We start from the raw sequence: 17,591 nt of genomic DNA on the forward strand, positions 1-17,591 counted from the left end.
ATTAATAATATTCTAACCTTGTAGTTAGTGTATTATGTGGGGAACCGAACTGCATGTTCACCAGCTTGTGGAACGTTTGTGATCTAAGGCTTGTATGCATTTTATTACATTATTTTTGGGAGAGAGTCATAAACAGTAAAACCTCAATATTTTGCTTATTCATTATTCACAATTTTGCCTATTCGTGCAAAAATGACCACTCGTGACACCTTTTTTCATATTTGCAGCTCATATTTGCCCATTCGCAGGCTAGGAGAGTAAATGCCAGCTCCACTTCCACAGTTTTTTCATCTACTTCTCTGTAGGTCTCTGTAGCAAAGAGACAGCTTGGTTAATGAAGCATTACCATGTTTATGTGCCAGTGTATCATGAGTTATACTTTGGTTTTTCAGTTTCTGTCAGGAAAGCATTGGATGTGTATTGTGTGTCGACTTATCAGAGTAATACTTATATATTATGTGACTCAGTGTTTTGCTATTAAATATAATAAATTATGAAGAAAAAAAACTCTCCGGCCCCCGAATGATCGCAGTTTCAGTTCTCATTGGTTTTGCAGAAAAGGATAAGAAAAGAAATAATGAGAAAGAGAATTAAACAAAATGCAGGACCTGGAGAGAGTTGACTGACATTTGGTTAAGGAAGGGTTCACTTAATTTATTGTCTTGTCTGTTATTATTGTGCTGTAATAAAATAAAGAATAAAGTGAATAATAGGATGAAAAAAGTAGCTCTAATACAGCCTAAGTAATAATATAACAGTGATCTAATTTGTTTGCATATGCAATATATTGAATTAAAGAAAGTAAATGTTTTTGTATGTTTCCAGTACTCATTTTCCTTAGAAATACTCAGAATAATTACTCACAGTAATTCTAAAATAGTTAACTGTTATAATACAAATATTGCTACAGAAATGTACAGTGTTGCGAGCTGCCAAACCATACCCTATTTTTCCCATAAGGCATTAAGTTCCTTTATTCACAAATTCACCATTTGTGGAGACTTCAAGGTATCTTAATCAAATATTGAGATTTTTATCACTAAATCATCAAGTTTTTTATCACTAATAACTGCAACAAATACATAGAGTTATTATCAAGCAATAACTCTTTGGAGCAGGTTGACTGACATTTAATCAAACAACTTTAGACTTAACCCCTTCTCAAACAGACTGTTGGAATGAAAATATTACTGTGATAAGTGGGATAAATTTGTTAATTTGTGTTTTGTTCTTGATTGTTGCTACATTTAATTTACAAAAAGTTAAATCACTTAATCACATCTGTCAATCAACTTTCTCAATAATGAGATTATGTATTTCCACTCAAGTGCTGTATATTGTTGTCATGAATGATCAGTTAATCTATATAATGTAAAAACCATTTAACTAACATCAAGAGTCTATATATTTTATTTTTAAAAACATGTAAGGTGGATGTTGTGGTCATTTCTTTACACTTGGCGTAAAGTGATGGATTGTCAATTTTGTTTTACAAAACATGGCATTGTCACAAAGAAAGTAAGATTTAATGTTTTAAATACCATTGTACTACAGAATGCCAAAAAATTGTGATGTGAAAATATAAAAAGGATAACAAGCAAAAGCCTCACGTGAGCACCATGTGAAAGACTCAAATCCAAATTTGTGAAGGAGCAATACTAGTGAAAATGTCAACATAGCTTTCCTAAGTGTTTTGCTCATTTCCTTCCTCTTTTCTGAAGCTAGTTTTAAATGCTTAACAGTTCAAAACTTCCAATACACACATACGGAAGGATAAATTAAATAACTGTTTTCAAGTTTTCTGGAATTAAAAGGGAGAAAAGATTACTACAGATTAAAAAGCTTTGTGAATCATCCAGAGACAGACTCAAGGAATGCTTTGAATAAGCATTCATAGTATTCATGTTGTTTAGAATGTATAAAGGGGAAGATAATATGGTTTTCTGACATATTTGTGTGCAGACACGTTTCAGAATGTAATAATAAAAGAAAGTTTTCAATCAATATCTTTGATCATTTGATCGTTGGCAGAAAATTGATTCAAGGATTACATTCAAGGACTGTTTTAAATAATTTTAAATAATTCATGTAGATTTAGTTGAACAAGATGGCTCGCATTTTACTGACTCTTGAATTGTCTTTAATGGAAATCTTTAAAGATTTAAAAATCGACAAAGAAAATCTCAGCTGGATCGATGCTTTGAAAGGTTTTTAATATTGAAGCGAACAGCAAGGCAAACACAGAACTGATAGCCTGTTGACTCTCAGCAACTCAGTGTTGGAGCACTGGTCTGGACTCTTAAATAGGCTGATTAATTAGGAGCTTGATTGGAAGGTAAGTGGCATGATCTTGTTCACACAAGGCCAGTTGGAGGGTGAGTGCTTGTGCAAATGTCCCAGTCTCCTGTGATAATGGTGATCTGTGAGCAGCTCCTCCCCCAGGTGTACAGTAACAGATTCATCTTGGTACTTCCCAAGGTGCAGAGTCATGCCCCAGCAGTTATTTTAATAAATCAAGAAAAATGTTGTGCTTTATTGTAAAAGAGATGTTCCTACTTTGTGTAGTATGTAATCAACAGGTCAAAGAACGAGAAGACATGAGTTGCTGAGAAAAATGTGAAAAGGTCTAAAAGGTTTCTTGATCTAAATCATTTTCATAAATGACTTAAGCTAGGCTTTAGTTTTCTCAAACCCCCATTTTTATTTATTTTCTAGAAGTGTAAAGAACAGTACTGGGAGAGTGCTCTTCATGAGGGTTTTAGAAGGTGTTATAACAGCTGAATTTACACTTTGCTCTGATCAAAGTGAGAATCACTGCAAAATGGCTAGCAAAGTGTCTCAAAATATTTTGAAGTGAGACTATTAAACAGATCATCAGCAACTAGGAAACAGATATTTGATGAACAAACAGGACATCTCATTTTGAATATGATCATTAATGACATGTCCTACACAAATGAAAAGAGTACAAATATCATATAATCTGATTAGTGGAATTATGTGATAGCTGCTTCCAAATGGGTACTTCCAAATTTTATATTTTAACAATTTTCTGAAGTTCATTTTTTACTAATTCAGTTACCTCCCATTGCATTGTTATGGTTATATAAACCACTGTATGGGTTTGAAAGCTCTAATCTGTATGGAACAGCAACACTTACTGGTCCAGCAACTACACTTTAACCTTGATTTTCTATTAGAGACTCCCTGTAGGGGTCCTGTTATATTAATACAGTAATGTTTGATATTTTTCTTAAATTTGAAAAGTCTGAGTTTTATGTTTGCATACTTTTTAGAGGTGTACTATGTATGCTGAACAAATACAGACATTTGCACTGAACCATGCACAAAGCAAAGCGGACAACACATCAGTGCCTTGTTGCTTGGTTTTATGTGCTATGCCAGGCCTGAGATAGATGTTCATTTAATGTGTGTTGAGAAATGTAGACAACTGTTATGCTTGGTGGTATAGAGCAGGTGCTTATTTATACGTTAATTTCCTAATAATGTACACAACAGGATGAACTACATGATAACATAACCTATTTTACTGAGCACATACCCTGGGATTCATTTTGTGTGGAGTTGCCTGCAAGACTGGGAAATGCAGTGTTAACTTTGTAATGTTGTGATTCTCTCCCCAGATGCTCTTCTCGTACCCTTCAAGATGACAGCAGTTGATCGGAGGGAGAGGAAGTGGCAGAATAGAAACCAGTCTTTTTTTCAGAGACGCTACCTCCGCTCCAGACAGTGTAGATTAAGTATTGCTCAAAGTCACTGAGCCAACGCAGGAAAGCACCAGCTTTCACATTGATGAATTGCGACAGTGCCTTCTTTCAGTCAGCCGTGAAGCTCCACAGATCTTCTCTTGTCTCCTCGTGGGAGCACACGCCTTACAGCATGGCAGTACCTCAACTCATGTGGGGCACAGTTTTACTCCTTGTGCTTCTGCACTTAGCCCAGACATCCCTAACCCCTCGGATCACCTTCTCCAGTGGTGAGCTCTCTTGTTTGTTTCTTTTTGTTGGCTTTTAAACTTAACTTGTTTGAAGGACTTGTCATTGTTTCATTGAACAACCGTTAAGGATTCTTATAGATTTAATATACATAAACAGTAACTTCTTAGTAAATACAAAGGGTAAACAGATGTTTAAGTACTTTCTGTTCATACTTTGAAGTTCTTTCTGTTTGTGCTTAAAGTATTTTCTATCATTTATATTTCCTTATTTTTCCTATTTCCTTTTCTTCTATGCCTTTGTATGTCTAATGATGAAGAGAAAACTGATGGGTACAATCAAGGTTTTGTGTTTTATTTTTGTAAAAGAACCAAAAACAAGTTACATTAGCCCTCGAAAATGATGTTTTTTAGTGTAAATTAAAAAAAAGTCTTAAACCAAGACAGTGTGGTCATGATATATATTCATAGTTCAGTTCTTACATTAATTAGCTTTAGATCCTATTGTTCACATTTCATTAAACTGGTTCTTGTAAATAGAAATCAAATTTGTATCTAACAAATCAGAATATTTAGGTATTAAGACTTCCCTTTAATCAATATTACAGTCAGTATTTATTATCGGTGTTTACATCCTAATGAAGAAAGTACTATTTATCATCATGTAATTAATATAAACTCAGTGTGATTGTTATACAGTGGATGGATATTTGCCTCTTTTCAATCTAGCAAGTAAAATACCAAATCAATTAAATATTGATTTTTTTTAGGCAGCACAGAAAATATTGAGTGAGTTATATAGGTATGTGAATCAGCACTCTGTCTTGAACTTTTCTGCTAGTTTTCTAATTATGATAATGGCGAAACCATTAATAGGTCTAGTAATATACAGTAAAGCAGCTAACCTTGCAGTGTCATATTCTAACCCGTTGCTGCTCTGTGGGAGGAGCTAGCATTGGTGGAGCATTTGCTCCACTCACCTGTCACTCAGTTTCCATGGCCACCAGCTGACAGGAGACCTGAATCACCTGGAGACAATTGCCATCTTACCTGTTTGGGTGATTCAAAAATATTTAAGGCTGCTTAAATTCTGCTCTGGGCTCTGTTCTAGTGTTTGTAGTCTTGTACATCTGCTTTCATCTAGCAAGTGGGTTCAATTACAACTCCTGATTCTTTGACAGTTCCACGAAGCTGTGGGATCATGCTGGATAAAAGGCAAGTGAGACGCATAGGAACTGCAAGCAGTGTGCTGACCAAGAACACCTTGGTAGTGCTGAACGTTACAGGGTCTAGGCTGACCAGGGAGCATGTATACTAGCAAGGAGTTGACTGCTTTCTGACAAGCAGCGACTGAGATGTGCAAACTGGTTGTGTGGCACTGTAGCAGGCTGGGGATCAGGCTGAGGAGTGTGGTGCAGGCAAACACTCACCATGGTCATTATCCAAAACTAGGTAGGATTGTAATGTAGACACTGTAGCAGAGATGTTTGGGAAACAAGGACAAGCAAGTCAGGGTCCAAACTGAGATAAATAGTAGACAATTACAAGTGCAGGAAAGATCAGAGAAACATCAGAGAACAAAGCAAGATCAGGAAAACAAAACAAGCAAAGGACAGGAGACACAGGAACGTAAGACTTGAGAGGCTTACAGTAGGAACACTATAACAGAGCCCAGAGCAGAGTCTGTACAGCCCTTTAATATCGGCAAATCACCCTGACAGGCGCGATGGTGATTGCCTCCATGTGAACCGGGTCTCCAGTCAGTTGGTGGCCATGGTAACCAGAGCTGAGTGACAGGTGGGTGGAGTCGAGGTCTGCTGACAAGCCAATGCTAGCTCCCTCCACATAGCAGCAGCTGGAGTAAGCAGGACAGCATGTGCTAGAAATAAATATGAAAGCAAATACAAGTTTAGTTATTACAAGTTAAAGTTTAGTTAATGAAGTTAATACAAGTTTAAAAGGACTTAATATGATCAAAACCACAGTATGCCCTAACAGTTAAATTGCTAGAGGTAGAGCTGCGTAGAGTGCATTACACAGAATACACAGATCGTGTCTGGTGAGCTTGTTGCAGATTTCAGGTGAAACAGGTTATAGATACTTTGATGACAAGAACACTGATATGAAAGCATATATTATATTGAAGTCTTTTCAACTGTAGTGTTGAGGGATGAGGGATGTCTCCTTCTCTCCAGTTTCCCAACTATTTAAACACGCATTGACCAAGAGTCAACTCTTGACAAAGAGAGACACATAATCACAATCATAAGGGAACCACTGTGTTTATAGACTGTATTTAATGTAGCCATATATTGTAGTGTATCAGACCTTCACCCTGCTTCCATCAAAGTTGTGGAATACAGATCAGTCTTCTGCTCTCTGATCTCAAGGCTACACACCTTACTGGTGGGCAGCCCCTCCAGACCAGTCACTACCTTTTGGCCACAGACTGTTCACACAATGACTTTAACTTGCTTGCATTCTTTTAGTCATTTGGGCATGAAAAGTCAGTAAAAAAGACCTGATGTAGTATGAAGAAACTTTTGTGTCAGAATGCTTCAGAAACATTCTGACTGTCACCTCTCTGGGCTTCTGGATCTCACGTGTTGTTCCCCTTCTGGGGAAGACTGCATTTTTTTCCACTTACTGTCTTTTCCACACACTATTCACACTCTCATACAAACATGCTGGAAACAGCTCCTGAGTGCCTGTGACCGACAGCCTCAGCCATTCAGGCCATGCTACCTTTCAGGTGTCTCCAGCACACATACATGCCAGGTGCCTCTGATATCTAAAAGTTTCATACTGCTGCTTACTCTCTCCGAGAGTTCTGATGAACTGCATAGATTCTGTTCCAGCATTATTTCAATAATCTCTACAGTACTCATCAGCACCAGTATGACCACTGCTGCACTCACATACAAACATACTCTTTTCTAGTGACCTCAGTCACACAGCACGCACTCACACACAGTGTCCCTGTAGCTGCCCTCGCATTTCTGTTTCTCCTTGCCAGTCTATGTATAACACCTGTAGCCACTTGTGTCTCTCTCAAGCCTGGCCAAACTGCAGCACACAGCGGCTCCCATGCATGGTTGGGTCAGGAGAGTTCTATTATATGATGGCCTGTCACACTAGGTTGCAAAATCTTCAGTATAGTTATGATATAGCTAGCAGCAATATCATCTGCAGTTCACAACTGACAACCCCCTGAAGCTCAGCAGGTATGAGCCTGGCCAGTAGCTCCTGGGAAAGTTAAGGATGCTGCTGGAATTGGTGTTGCTGGGGTGAGTAGAGGGTACTCACCCCGTGGTCTGTGTGGGTCCTAATGTCCCATATAGTGACGGGGACACTAGACTGTGAAAAAGGTGCCGTCCTTTGAATGAGACATAAAACCGAGGTCCTGACTCTCCGTGGCCACTGAAATTCCCAGGACATTTCTCGAAAAGAGTAGGGGTGTTTCCCTGGCATCCTGGCCAAATTTCCTATTGGTCCTTACCAGTCATGGCCTCCTAGTAATCTCCATCTATGAATTGGCTTCATCACTCTGTTCTCCTCCCCACTGATAGCTGTAGTGTGGTGAGTGTTCTGGCACACTATGGCTGTCATCGCATCATTCAGGTGGAGCTGCACTTGGGGGTGGTGAAGGGGAGCCCCCATTACCTTTAAAAATAAACAATAAAAAAGCACCATTTCAGTGAGAGGGGTGAGCCTGTTTAGTCGAGCAAAGCAGATGTGAATTCATTTTTTGAGCCTTGATACAATTCACAACAGATTCGAACAGATTTTAAATAGTCAGGCATTTTCTTGACGGCAAAGGTCTCGCGGTGGATGTTGCAATGCGCCCATTCATTTCTGCAGCAACCTCTCTAATTCGTGCAACTACACCGCTGTGTTGGCTTGTCATCGCTCTAGCACCGTCTTTACAAACTCCGAAGCATTAAATCCAGTCGATGCCATTCTCTTCGATAAATTCATTCAGAAACTGAAATATGTGCTCTCCTGTAGTTTCTGTTGGTAGCAGCTTACAGAACAGAAACTCCTCATGGGACATCGTATATGAGCAAATTGGCCAAATCGACTACAGACTCATCTAATTGCAGTTTCTCAGAAGTTAAAAAGTTTTTATTTCATGCGCATGGGAGCGAAACACAAGAGACGCTCAGTGTATTTTTCTCAAATTAACCTAGAACAGGTCTTGAATATTTTTCTGTTATCTATCACGCTTTCCTGTGCTCACAAGATTACCAGCGTTTCTAGCACGCATTTCTTTGCATTCCTGTGTTTACAACATTGGCATTGTTGGAAACTCACGCACATTCTCCTACCTCTCTATTTGCTGGAGATACTGTAAGTTTTTTTTTAATACAATTGGTCACTTACGTTCATAGCATGAATTCCTATAGAGTGGTATTGAATTACATTGTAGCTCTGTCCACTCAAGTATTAGCGCGTGCTGTATCGTAGTACGTAGGCTGCGTATTCGATACGTCTTAAAATAGAAAATATGAAAACCCATCCCGATTTTTCAGCCCACACAACACAGTTCCAGGGTCATGTGGCGTACTACCTGGCGGCACTCCGCGTACCACTTAAGGTTACGCGTACCACAGTTTGAGAACCACTGTAGTAATCTTTTGCAGAATGTTACATATTTGAGTGCATACACTAAATGCTTAAGTATTTGGACTTTGCTACTAGTTCTGGTTTACTGCTCCACCAAACCTATCTGAGTAGTCTGAGCTCCCAGCTCTTCTTTGCCCAACCTCTGCAAGTATTTGTTAATCCCAGCCCTTAAAGTGGCCTGAATTGGAAACTGTGATTAACTTTTGACATTTACTGACTGGAAAGTAGCTCTCTTCTGAAATTGTCACTGCCACCAACATATTCACTCAATTTAAACTTACAATGACCTACAACGTGTTACGTTATTAAGGTCACTTGAAAATGAAAAGTTGTACATTGAGACAAGTATTGTTAAAGCTACTGTTTAGCTTAGTCCAATACCTTTGTTTTTCTTAAAATTAGGAGTTCGTGTTTCCTACTTCAGTGAAGGAAAATGTATATTCATATTACCTTGTCATATGAATACTAATGTTTGTACTTTTTTACCTCTGAACTTTATTCATATAGTTATCTATATTCTGGTTATAGGTTCATTGGCTTATGGAAAAACTGGCTGTTTTTGAGTGACGTGTCTATGTGTGTCCTGCGATGGACTGGCATCCTGTCCAGGGTTGACCACCTTTGCCTATCGCTTGTTTTGCTGATTAAACCAGAAATATTTAGATATATTTAGAAGCAAAAATATCTGGATTTTAGTCTTGTAGTGTACTATGGGGATAGGTATCTAACTCTTTATGCGAAAAAGTGTCTATGCACGCTAAACAAGTATTAACCTGTAAAAATGAGCTGATTTGCCTTTCAAGTAGTTCACCCTGTTATCATTGATGTAATTGTGCACTTATTTTGCTTATATTGTGACTACAAACAGGTAGAAGGGGGCTCTTAAGCTGCGGGATACAGTATTACACAAAAATGAGACTTTATATTATGGACAGAAATGTTTATGCACATTTCTGAAGTAGACAAGATGGTGTGCAAATAATGTGGAACTTCCAAAGCTATGGTGACAGAGTTGTGGTTCCTCTAAAAAATGTACAATGTTTCAAGACTGGCATTTAGCAAGACACTGTATCTCATATACAGTACAGTGCTCTATTCACCAGTATGTAATCAGAATTTTAAAGCTTGAGATAAGCAAATGCTGACACTGAGGATCCCACATATGGAGCAACTGCTATAAACCATTGTTGCTTTACTTCACTTGCAACTGCTTACAGCTCAAGCAGAGTGATTGAGGTCAGATTGATATCGGTGCTGATCAAGCAAGATTAGGGTAGATATTTTCAGTAGGGAAGTCTTAAAGTAAGGATCATGTGTAAAGACAGCCTTGCAGGCCAGCAGCTGTGAGAAATATAGTGAATAATTGTCCACGGAACTGCAGATGGAAAGGTTTAAGCCTCACTTTGTGAGGTAATGTTAGTGCTGAGGGTACCATAGATGTAATCATCCTTTAGCCTTAGTGCTACAATATTCATCTTGGTTATTGTTTTAGGTTTTTCATTCCTTAGTATTTTTTTTTCTTGCACTAAAAAGTGCAGGATCATTTGGTACTGATCTTGATGTCTCTCCTAGAATTCCTATGACGGAAAAAAGAGTTTTACTTTTTTCGCATGTTTATGCAGATATGTAACAATAATGTCCAGTGCGTTTTCTGTTAAATTACTGCAGTAGTGTATTCACTGGCTGTATGGCCTATACACGTGTGGTATTAGCAAAGTACAGCATTTTAACCAAAGATCATAAAATGATGTTGAGATTAACAATAATGAAAGAAAAAAATGTGCTTATTAAACTTCTGTAACGGTATGTCGCAGAGCACAGTTTTGTCTGTTGGTGATAAGGACAAGAGCATTTCTTTCTATGTACAAAGTGTGTTTGTGACTACCCGAGCTACACAACAAAGCACAGTGTAGCATTGCCCACCAGTAACTACACAAGCATATTCAGGGGTTTCATATGCTTCACATGAGCACAAATTGTTGACATTGAGATAACTTTGTCTCAATGTAGGTAATTGCAGCTTTTGGGGTCTTTGACAGCTCTACAAAAATGTAAATATTTGAGTAAAGTTTTATTTACATAATTTAAATCTTTGCAATCCTAACCCGAAAACTTTTTCTGGCTCATATGCCCCTGTTACACAATCTAGATACCATTCCAGTTGATATCTATAAAATTGAAATTGTTCACATTTTGTTATATTGTAATATTTTACACTATTTTGAGATTTTCTCTGCAAATTTCTCTTTTGTACTCTACATGCATCTTTTTAATTATGCTCACTTTCTGACTCATTTGTCCACTTATAAGTTCACTCCATGTCATTTTAGATTTTGTGATTAAGTGTGTTAAGTGTGTCTTATTCACACATTTTATATATGATAATGCCTTTAGTTTTGGATTAATAGTGACATTTTTCCAGTATCATTGAGAAAATGCAACGCATGCAATGACACTTATGTAAAACAAGATTCACAAAGACCCATTTAAGAGACTCCTTAACTGAGAGTAGTTACTTTTTACTGAACCAATATCACTATGATTCCAACAAATGCAGGGTGGGTTATTCGTTTTACGGCAAGCTAGAAAATCTTTTCTAGTATGAGTCTAGTATGATAAAAGAAAACTTGTGAAGAATTACTTTTACAGAGGATGATGCACAGATATTTCAGTTACAGTTCATTGAGGTTTCCCCTCTATTTTGAGGAAGTATGCAGTTTCAGATATTTTGAAATGCAAAACGTCTGAGTGACTACAGCCTCACAGGAAGCATCAGTCAAGGCTTTCTCTTATAATAAAAAAGAAAGGGATATACAGACAAAGCTGACTACATGCTATTCTTGTGCCAGGCAGTGTATTGTGGCCTGTGGCAGTGCTTTATGTGGAACTGAACTGTGTGGTGGATTGCTGCCTGTTAAAAGGATTTGGAGATGTAATGGCAATTGGGCAGTTTCTATGTACTGTAGAAAAAGTAATATAATAAGAAGAACATAACAGCTTTGTGATTCAGATTGTCATTGGAAAAAAAATGTGATTTACCTAGTCACAGATCATTACACTGTAGCGATATCTGGATTACAGTAGCTCTTCCTCAGGATTATACAACCCTAAAGCTGCATTATGATGCATTTTAAACGACACTTTAATGCAGCTGTTGTGTAACATGATTGACAATGATGGAGGCTACTCTATAGAAAGGAAAGCTATAATGAGATTTTGTTAGACTGTTTACCTTGATTTAACTTTACTTCACTGCACACTGACAGAAGCATAATCAAATCAACAGCAGTAAGCATATGGATGAAGCGTGACAGAACCAATTAAATCTATGAGAAAACTAAGTAAAAGCACAGAATAACCATGTTGGAACCTAGCTGAAATCAACTGAAATTGCTGTAGTAAGCTTTTATAAGGATTATTTATCTTTCAGATCAATATTTTTTCATAGTCCACTCTTCTCATTTGTGCAAATAATCAGATCTCAAAGCCCCTTGGGCAATCCTGTGTGAATTTATTTCACAATGTAAATATGAGCAGCTACTGTACAGTATGTTATTTGCAGATGGGCAGACCAAGGCACTAAAAACTGAGCAATCAGCATGCCAGTTTATGTATAAACCTGTCCAAAATCTGATTGTGGAAAATTGTATTTATGTGCAAATATTTTTGTTAATTTATCCCACCTGTTTGTAATATAGGGGGAATTGCCGGGATTATTTGCACATTATAGTCAAAAAATTCTAATGAGGCTTAACCAGAAGAAATCCCACAGTAAACATTGTAGGTTTCCTGTGAAAATAACTATATCTAAGTGGAGGTAAATATGTAATGTGTGAAGAAATTTGAGAGTTATTAATGGGTTTCATAATGTTAGACCGCATTTTAAATAGGATGTGCTTTGTATTTGAGGTGGCACGAACCCGATATAAAAATGTTCATAGACTAAGGAGCAACATGTTACTTATGTGTGAATAAATTCTGTACATAATAACTAGCTGATACATATGAACACCAGCAGCACTGCTAATTCTATAGAAACACTTCTTCCAGCATTATTAAATTGTTCTTAGCCTTTTCAAATTTATTTCAGAGACTTCAGAGAATTTTGACATTTTATTTGTACATTGCATCCTCCTTTTTCTGATTTTCAGTAAGCATCAAATTCTAGAATGCAATCCAATGCATAAGGAAAATGCAATGGAGACTGTCTGAACCAAGCTTGTTAAACTTGTGCTTTTGATGATAAACCATCTAGAGCACTTGATTCTGAATGAACTGGTAAAGAATAGTTACATACTGTACTGTACAATTTTTGTGGTCATGGCTGTAGTTTTGCCTTTTAATGTGGGGAGGGTGGATGTTTCAAATATGATAGTTCAACAGATGAAATATGTATTTTCAGATAAGTGTAACCTTATACAGATCTCTGGACCTTTAGAACTTGCTGTCTAAAGTAACAACAAACACGTGTTCCTGCTGCAAAGTCTTTGTATAAAAGTGTATTTGTGGCCAATTTCGATGTCAACAACCAAAATAACTAAACATGTTTAGTAAGAAATACTACTATTCTTCAAAAACGTTGGACTTTTCAGAACATTTTTGAAAAAAAATAATATTCAGAAGAGTCCTTATTAAGGTAAAAGAAGTGTTTAAACAGTTTTTTTTTCAAATTCTTGGTTAAATCCACAATATATCCACTCCACCTCATTCTCTGCAATTCCCCACACCGTGTATCATTAAAGTATTTCTTAACAAATTATATACATTTTTTAGACATACGATGTATGGGCTTTTCAGTTTCAATATCCATCTATTTTCTAATGAATTAATCCAAAACAGGGTCATGGATGACACCGGAGCAAAACCCAGCAAGCAACAGGTGAAAAGCAAAATACACCCCAAGATAAGCCAGTCCATCACAGGGTACACACAGATACAAACACAAACACACACTGACACCAGGGCTGATTTTTCCCAAAAGCCAATGAACCTTTCAGCATATCTCTGGACTGTGGGGAGGGAAACCAAAGGAAACTCATGGAAACATGGGGCGATCATACAAATTCAATACAAATATTAAGAATACTGGTTTATACCATGCTGAAAAGAGAAGAAAAGAAACACAATGAAAAGAAAGAAACGAAAACACAATGTTTGGGCTTTGGAGCCTTCACACCTGAAGAAGGTTCCAGAGCGAAAACTGTGTTTCTTTTTTTAGCATGGAATAAACCCTTACCTGTTAATTTGCAACCTGCCCATGCTGATGCAGCTACCTACTTGAATTTCTTCTACCCATGGGAATACTAACTACTGTGAACTATCTTCCCACATTCCAAAGATATACTGGTAGGCTGATTGGTTTCTGGGAAGACTGTTCCTGGCGTGAATGTTTGTGTCTGTCTCTGTATCAGCCCTGTGATGGACTGGTGTCCCAGGTTTACCTCTTTCACTTCTCTTTAAAGTTTATGCATTTGGCAGCAACTGAAGATCAAAACTTTGGTTTATGAGCGCTGTTGTGTTTTGCCCATTTGACTCAGCTGATGGACCACAATATTTATCAGGAAACGAAACAGCAGTGTTTCTTTTCTTTCTTCCCTAGGCTATCTTGTATTCAGCAGCTTTTAAATTTTGAACAAAGGGGTGTTTTGATGTCCACAAATTCAATGGAAAAAAAATGAAGTGACTGAGTGCTCAGAGGGCAGAAAGATCTCTGTGCGGTTGTGCTGACTCTGCAGCTTGGTCTAAGCCTGTGCTGTTTGGTGCCATGCTACAGAGCAGCTTGAAGGGAGCAGTGTTCAAGATCTCAGAGCAGCTTACTAATCAAATTACTGTACTGTGGACAACCTATTGTCTGTGTATGAAATTAAAATGTAGAAAATGACCTCAAGGTGCTTTTTCCAGCTAATAACTTAGATGTTGACTTGTGTCCAGTGTTCTGTTTTTCCTGGCCACAGCTTCTCTCTGCTGTTTATATCTAGGGAGAATCCTCAGGTTAGCAAAGTTCTCCCTAAAATAATGACGAAGGATTATGGATGTAATTCATTCTCAGACAGTGGAATATAAACAGCCGCTAGTATAATGTAGGCAAATTCTCTAGGCACATAAAATAAACCTGTAATTTATGACATTTCTAACTCTGGAGAGCAGTACTTAAGTATCTTAAGGTCTAAGCATGATCGCTGGAGAGGACAGAAATTAAGTAAATACATATTTGAATTGGGTGTCTTAAGTCTTTAATGTGTTCTGTCACATCTGGGTGTTATTTGAATAGTTGGTTGTACTTTTCATTGTTATTGGACTCTACGCTTGTGTTTTTTGGGGGAAAGCAGAATCAGAATATTGGGGATCTGGGGTACAGAGAATAAGTTTAAAAAAATCTTTGTCATTTTTTAAAAGTGATTATTTAAGACACTTCTACAGCATGGTTTCCCTTCTTGTATCTGTGGTTGTGGTCCGATAATAACTGTGTTAAAATAGCTGAGTGTGCCGAATGTCCTGGAGATGGAACAGGAGGCTCATCGAGTCAATAGCAAGGTTGTGTAGGACCACACACGCCACAGTGAAACTGCTGGCTCTTAATGGACTTAAGTGAAAGGCAAGCAAAACACTGTTTTGAAAACTCCAAAGGATTACAAGGTCGTAGGAATAGTGATAAACTGAAGTGACCTGAAAAGATCTGTTACAGAAGTCTCCTAAGCATACCTCCACATCCACACAGAAATGGTTCACTGACCACAGTGGCCATCCCAGTCCCCTGACCTAAACCCCATTGAAAAACTGTGTGGTGAGCTGAAGAGGAGAGTTCACAAGCAAGGACCAAGGACTCTGGAGAGATTTTGTATGGAGGAATGGTCTCAGATACCTTTATAGGTGTTCTCCCACCTCATCCAGCATTATAAGAGACTCAGTGCTGTTATCTTGGCAAAGGGAGGGTGCACAAAGTACTAAATGCAGGGGTGCCAATAATTGTGACACGTGTTTTTAAGAAAAAAAAATTGTATAAGGATTTTTTATTTAAATAATTTTAACTCACTGAAAGGTTAGATTTCTCTCATATTGTCAGTGTAATATCAAGCTGATAAACAACAAAGACATTTTTTCATAGTCTTTTTGCTCATCTTTACAAAGGGTGCCAATAATTCTGGAGGGCACTGTATGTACAGTCTGAGGTATCCCAGTCACAGCAAACTAGCAAATCATGGAACCATAGTTCTGTGAATGAGTGATTTTACAAGTGGAGACACTCATATGCTTTAAGAATTAAAACTCTAAGAAGTGATCATATTTCCAGATTGTAATTATATACTGTAGGATATTATCAGGAGAAAAATATTGTCTAAGAAAACGTTCCTTAAAAATGGTGGTGGGCTCATTAAAGTATGAACAAACCATAATATTTTACAGATATGATTTCTTATAAAGAGTACCTCCGGAGGTTGCCATATTTCATCTACAATTTAGTTTTAGGCATGTTCAAAATCCTTTTGCTTTTGAAAATAGTACAGATCTGAGATTACCAAAAAATCTGCTCACAAAGTTTTTGTTCTTGCTTTTTGTTGCTTGTGTTGTTGGTGATCTTGAAGAAGTCATTTAGACAGCATTTCAAGATAGACATATTCAGCAGAATTAGAATTATAAAAAATAAGAAAGCTATTTGATTTTTATATATTATTTTTCCAGTCTTCTCCTCCAAATACAGACTGCTTTATTAACAAAATTAAACATTTTAAAGGCAGATTTGGAAATATACAATTTAAGAACATAGAAAAGTGTAGCTAACCTTATGATACTGGAAATATAAGTTATGTATGTTAAGTATCAATAAAACCAAAATAAAAAAGCAGCATTTTTAACATGCTTTATTGCATTACATTTAAGCCTATGTCTAGCTATACAGGAATGCTGAATAACATTAAATAATTTTTATTCCATTCATGAAATGAATAAATGTGATCCAGTTGTTTTAATTTATGACCACAATTATTTGTTCAGTAATATTAAGATAACATCTAAGTATAACATTTTTTTAAAGAATTGTTTAAGCATAATCTGTAGTTTTATTCCTATTTTATTTTCCAAATGATACTTACTTTTGCTTTCAGATTTGATCATGTCATGTGTGACAGAGCCAAGGGTATATGTGCTGCAATATATGGGCAGTTATCTAAACTTGTTTATCAAGCATTCCGCATGTGCATGTGGATCCAAGCTTGGAGAGGATAAACAGAGCCAGCTTCCTTGTGATTGTGTACTTCTCTGCTGATGCAGAGCAGGATGATTCTAGATGTTCTATGAAAAATAAAATAATGTTTTTTAACCATAATGTCTGGAAATCTACAGTACTAGCACTAATTGCAGAGCTATTTTGCTAATTACAGGAAGCACCTGTTTCACATAGGACATGCACACATTACCAGTGGGTTTGACTAAAAGATTATCTCATTATCAAATCCTTGTGTCTGCCCTTTGTAACAAAAAGACATATTTTGAGTAATAGTTCATAATTCATCCTTTCAAAAGTGAATAGTTGTCTTATAACCATAAAAGTGCTGTAAAAGCAGAAGTAAAAAATAGTTAATGAAATTGAGGAGATTATATCATTAAAGGGGAACAGAAGAACCATAAACTATTCATAAATCACTCTAACATCATGTATATGTCACGTTATAGAAATAAAGGAGCTAAAATAGAAGAATACTTTGTGAACAATGGCATTTTACATCTATGACAACATAGATTTAGAAAGGGAAAGCATTGTTTAGAATGCTTTAATTCTATAGGGAATAAAGGATAATAGCTAAAACAAATCCATTATATATTGTGATTTTCATTAAGCTTTTGATAAAATAACCTTATATTAATAATTCAAGTCAAAGCATGGAATGGGCCACTCAAGGGCATTCACAGGCTTATTTGTAAGCCACACTGGGATTGCTTTGACCTTGTGCTTTTGGATAATTATGAATTATTTTGCTGTTAAAATGTATTTTCTGATTTTAAGGGAAAGATG

General features: G+C 36.9%; 1 protein-coding gene across 3 annotated transcripts in view; it reads left to right on the plus strand.

Annotated features, from left to right (window-relative positions):
- The window catches only part of sema4ab (sema domain, immunoglobulin domain (Ig), transmembrane domain (TM) and short cytoplasmic domain, (semaphorin) 4Ab), an 80,217-nt gene that overhangs the window by 32,558 nt on the left and 30,068 nt on the right, over positions 1 to 17,591 (plus strand). For all 3 annotated transcript variants that reach the window (XM_088620366.1, XM_088620365.1, XM_088620367.1), the window contains exon 2: positions 3,645 to 3,997. In XM_088620366.1, coding sequence (XP_088476492.1) covers positions 3,814 to 3,997 — 184 coding nt within the window. In that variant the 5' untranslated portion in view covers positions 3,645 to 3,813. The remainder of the gene's footprint in view (positions 1 to 3,644; positions 3,998 to 17,591) is intronic.

The sequence above is a fragment of the Lepisosteus platostomus genome, chromosome 26, assembly GCF_059453375.1.
Source record: "Lepisosteus platostomus isolate fLepPlt1 chromosome 26, fLepPlt1.hap1, whole genome shotgun sequence".
NCBI classification, from domain to species: Eukaryota; Metazoa; Chordata; class Actinopteri; order Semionotiformes; family Lepisosteidae; genus Lepisosteus; species Lepisosteus platostomus.